The 4,456-nt window shown below is 31.6% G+C and overlaps 1 protein-coding gene across 1 annotated transcript; it reads left to right on the forward strand.

Moving 5' to 3' along the window:
* Nucleotides 1-6: 6 nt before the first annotated feature.
* On the forward strand, nucleotides 7-3,909 carry LOC122272968 (ras-related protein Rab-13-like). The gene is made up of 5 exons (XM_043057017.2): nucleotides 7-19; nucleotides 606-702; nucleotides 2,330-2,450; nucleotides 3,442-3,523; nucleotides 3,658-3,909. The coding sequence occupies exons 2-5, from the start codon at nucleotides 685-687 to the stop codon at nucleotides 3,869-3,871; spliced, it is 435 nt and encodes a 144-aa protein (XP_042912951.1). The 5' UTR covers nucleotides 7-19; nucleotides 606-684; the 3' UTR covers nucleotides 3,872-3,909.
* Nucleotides 3,910-4,456: the final 547 nt, after the last annotated feature.

Below are 4,456 nucleotides of genomic sequence, written 5' to 3' on the forward strand. Positions count from 1 at the left end.
GAAACTCAAATGCTCCGAGGTTAGTGTTTGCTGTACGTATTACATTTTATTTTTTTAGATGTATTTATATTCCTTTATTTTCTATACACAAACCAATGTTTTCTGAGTTATTCTTAATCAAGCATCAACTATAAAGTTTCAATTAATAAAGTATTGAACAAAATTCCTAAGTTTATTTGTCAGCAATATTTGTGAAAACCATGATGTTTATAATTTGATGTTTTCTGTTAATTTAATAATTATCAAGAAAACCTTCTGTATCTCTACAGCGAAGGCATGAAAGATCTTGGTAGCTATCAAAAGAAGTATTGAAAAGAGATAGAACATGTTTTTTATAGTATTAAACATGTTTAATTCGTTGGGTTTATAATATAATTTACAATTTTATACCTTTTGCAAATTTAATAAACTTTAAAAAAACTATTTTGATACTTTTAAGTGTAAGCAACCCAAACAAACGGTCTTTTCGCAACTCTTTACGTAGCAGCAATTCAGTAAATAAACAAATTTAAAGAAAATCTGAAATTGATGTGGTTTTCGCTTAATTTTTTATTCATAAAAAAACATCAATTGGATATTTAAAACTTACTACTATTTTATTTTAGGGGTAAAAGCCTAAGTACATCTAGACGACGAACTTCTCCAAGAACATCTCCTCCAGTATTAAAAAAGATTCTGCCAACAATGAAAACATCAATAGACGTAAGTTATTAATCAATATTTTTATTTACTTAACAATCTTTTTTCGAAAAAATACTAGAGCTGTGATTTTTGAGGGAATTTTTTTAACATCAAATGTTCCAAGTTCGACAACTGATTAGAACTGAACTGAGTAATCGAATTGATTAGATTAATTTTTATCAAATAAGCATTAAAATTGCAGCTTACACAGCTGAAAAAACCCCAACGTGAATGATTTTTGTACGGATGCAGGGGTCTGTTTAGAAGAAATTTGGGTCCGTTAACGGACCCTTCACAAAATATTTTAACTTAAAAACGGACCCTTCACAAAATATTTTAACTTAAAAACTTTGTCTTCCAGATTGGGTTCAAAATTACAACGCTATGGAGTTTAATATTGATTGTCGTTAACTTAGAATTGAGTCAACTTTTCAGCGCCGATTATAAAATATAGTGACTGGTTGAGCCTCAATGACAGGGGCCTCAAGGGAATACAGTATTTGTCTCCCACGAGATGTCCGGGTTCGAATCCCATTGGTTGTTGATTAATACGAATTTTTATTCCGGCTTGACCTGTCCACAATGCTAACGTAAAATATTCTCAGTCTTACATGGATCAAGGGTGAGAATCCTCTTGTTGTCAGCATGAGAGCTTTTCGGGGTTTCCCTCTCCGTGTAACGCAAATGTGAAATAGTTCCATCAAAAATCCTTCTACAAAAGATCCCGCAGTGGACTGATCATTATGACGCGGTTCCCCGCAGATCACCGAAGTCAAGCATCACTGGTTGCGGTCAGTGTGCGGGTGGGTGACCACTTGGATTAGTCCGGGTAGGGACTGAGGGTGTGCGGTATTGGTCCTCGTTAAACTGTTCTACCGTAAAGTGCTCGACTTCGCGTGCAGGTCGTNATTCGGTGAGAATTCACCCGATTAGACATATGCTCACTACGTGCTCTTGCGCGCCGAAGCCTATCAGTTAAAAATAAAATCTGTTGCCAATGCGAGAAAAGAAATATCATCGGTTTTATTGATACATACGTATTAGCGTTTTATATAATATAGATAGATTATCCCGGCTTGACCTGTCCACAATGTTAGCGTAAAATATTCTCAGTTTTACATGGATCATGGGTGAGAATCCTTTTGGTGTCAGGCATGAGAGCTTTTTGGGGTTTTCCTCTCCGTGTAAGCCAAATGTGAAGTAGTTCCATCAAAAATCTTTCTACAAAGGTTAGTTTGTTCCAATACTTGTTCCAGATGTTCCCCTGTCTTCCAAGTTGGGTTCAAAATTACAAGACTATGGAGTTTACATTGATAGTCGCTGACTTAAAATCGGATCGACTGTTAAAAGCTGGTTATAAAATTAAATAAAACTTATATAGGTGTAAGTAATAATTGTTTCGTTTTAACTAAAAATGAAATTACAAGTAAAGGTACTAAATCGCGAAAGTAATTAAGTTCATGTAAAAGTACTTTGTTTGGGTATTTTTTACGAAATTGTAATATCTACCATGGATAAAATCATCGTCCCAGAAAGTTTTTTTTAACTTTGTTTAAGCTATTACAACTTTTAAAGTGCTTTAAAATTTTGAAAAAATAAAAACTTTCTTCAAATTTTTATTACAAATTTAATGTGATTTTTCTTGCAGGAGGGTGTGCCAACAAGACTTTTTAAAGTGGTTTTTGTTGGTGATTCAGGCGTGGGTAAGACGAGTATTTTGCAAAGGTTTTGCACGAATAGTTTTAAAACGACATACAGTGCTACAGTTGGTAATGTTCTTATTATTTTATCACTTATTTTTAACAGCTAATTTAAAACTTTCAGCTTTAAATAAACAATAAACAGATATATATTATTAAAAAAGTAGTATTTATTACATTTCTAAAGAAAAGCTCTTGTGAGATATAGAAGACAAAAAGACAACAAAACGAAGTCTAAACTGAATCAATTTTTAACTATCGAATTTCTTAAAAGATTAAAAATATGGCACGATATGATAATCGATGCAAGAATGCTTAGTAATAATTAAACTTAAAAATATGCAAATGATAGTCTATTAAAGTAAGACGATAGAAGTCTATTAAAGATAAAAGTCTATAAAGACGAAGATAGTCTATTACAGGAAAATCTTAAAGTCTATTTTAAAATAAAACTAGATATAAAGCAAAGACAACACATCATGTTGCTGCAACAGATTAATAAACTCTTCATGTTATATGGTTGAACATGCTATAACACGTGCTTGACGAAAATGTAATACAAACCGAACTCTTGATAATGATTAAGTAGTTTTGCAAATCAAACTTATATTTCTGTTATTTACACGAATCTTTTTTTCCACATCAAGGTCAAAATTTGAGCTAATTTTTTTTATTTTAGACTTTTTCCGCTGGTCTATGTAAATTATGCATCAAATTTCATTAGTATCCATCAGCCATAACGAGCTTCGTGTTGCTCTAAACAGATAACTTTTCTTATAACTAACCTGCAATAAGATAGTTTACCACATGCAGATTCAAATAATGAACTATGTTCCGATGAAGCGTTGCCAGTATGTTTCGACATTAAATATTTTTTTCAATCATTTCATAAACTTGTTCAGTGTCGCCCGGAGAGATTTCATAAAATTTTGGTAATTATTCTATGCAGTTGAATATTTGTTATACCAACCCTAATGCTAAAATATAACAAAATTAATTTTTAGTGAATACAAATAACTTTCAACTTCTGCTGAAATAAACGCATATTATATGTTATTAGGGGTTGATTTTCAAATAAAGACTCTCGAGCTTGAAGGTGAAAGAATAGCTCTCCAACTGTGGGATACAGCCGGACAAGAAAGGTATGGTTAAATTCGCAACGTTTAAATTATTATTTAATTATTATTTTAAAATTGAATTCTCAACTATGTTAACTAATGAAGTCATTTATATTTCTTTCATAATTTAATTGTTTTTGCCGTTTTCTTCACAACAGATTCCGAAGCATGACGCAGCAATATTTCCGAAAAACTGATGGCATCATTCTAGTATATGACGTCACATGCGAAACATCGTTCAAAAATATGAGAAATTGGATGAATAGCATTAAAGTAAGAAATTGTGCGATACCATACTTAAATGGGAAATTCATACTTTTTGTCAAGCTTAATAACTCTATTTCATACATAAGCTCACCGAACGAAAAATGAGCCTAGCGAAGGAGCACTAGACGTTGAAAGCTATGTATAGAGCATGTAATTTTTTTGTTTTGAATCAGTTCTTTCTTTTTTTTAAATATATTTTTTTCTTTCTTAGCTTTTTTTTCTTCACTATTGGTTTCAGAATCCGCGAAATTCTCCAAGCTTTTTCTAATAAGAAATTAAAAGCATTGTGTTTAATTATACTTATATACAAAAAAAAAAAATATATAATAGCAATACATAAATACTAGTTGACCCGGCAAACGATGTTTTGCCATATGAATTATTTCTAGAGTATGAAAATATATCTTATTTATTGTAAATGTGTGCGTATGTGGTATATGAGTGGAAGAGGCATGGAGCGCTGTGAACGATGACGGAATGTGAAAGTAACAACACACCAAATAATAATTTTTTTTAATTTATTGCAACTTTTTTTATAAATTATATGTACAAAGAATTCTGAAAATATTAGTCAACAATATATATCTCTTAGTGCAATGGAGTGTACAATATTTTTTGTCATTCCATCTTTAGCTAACACAAATAAACTGGATGGTTTGCCCACTCGAGAGCATGCCACGTATCTGTGTG

This window comes from Parasteatoda tepidariorum, unplaced genomic scaffold, assembly GCF_043381705.1.
Source record: "Parasteatoda tepidariorum isolate YZ-2023 unplaced genomic scaffold, CAS_Ptep_4.0 HiC_scaffold_1303, whole genome shotgun sequence".
Classification (NCBI taxonomy): Eukaryota; Metazoa; Arthropoda; class Arachnida; order Araneae; family Theridiidae; genus Parasteatoda; species Parasteatoda tepidariorum.

Excerpts from the sequence above, each read along its gene's own strand:
- LOC122272968 (XM_043057017.2), top strand. Across the intron at positions 2,451-3,441 it reads GACATACAGTGCTACAGTTG|GGGTTGATTTTCAAATAAAG; the intron begins GTAATGTTCTTA and ends ATATGTTATTAG. Across the intron at positions 3,524-3,657 it reads GATACAGCCGGACAAGAAAG|ATTCCGAAGCATGACGCAGC; the intron begins GTATGGTTAAAT and ends TCTTCACAACAG.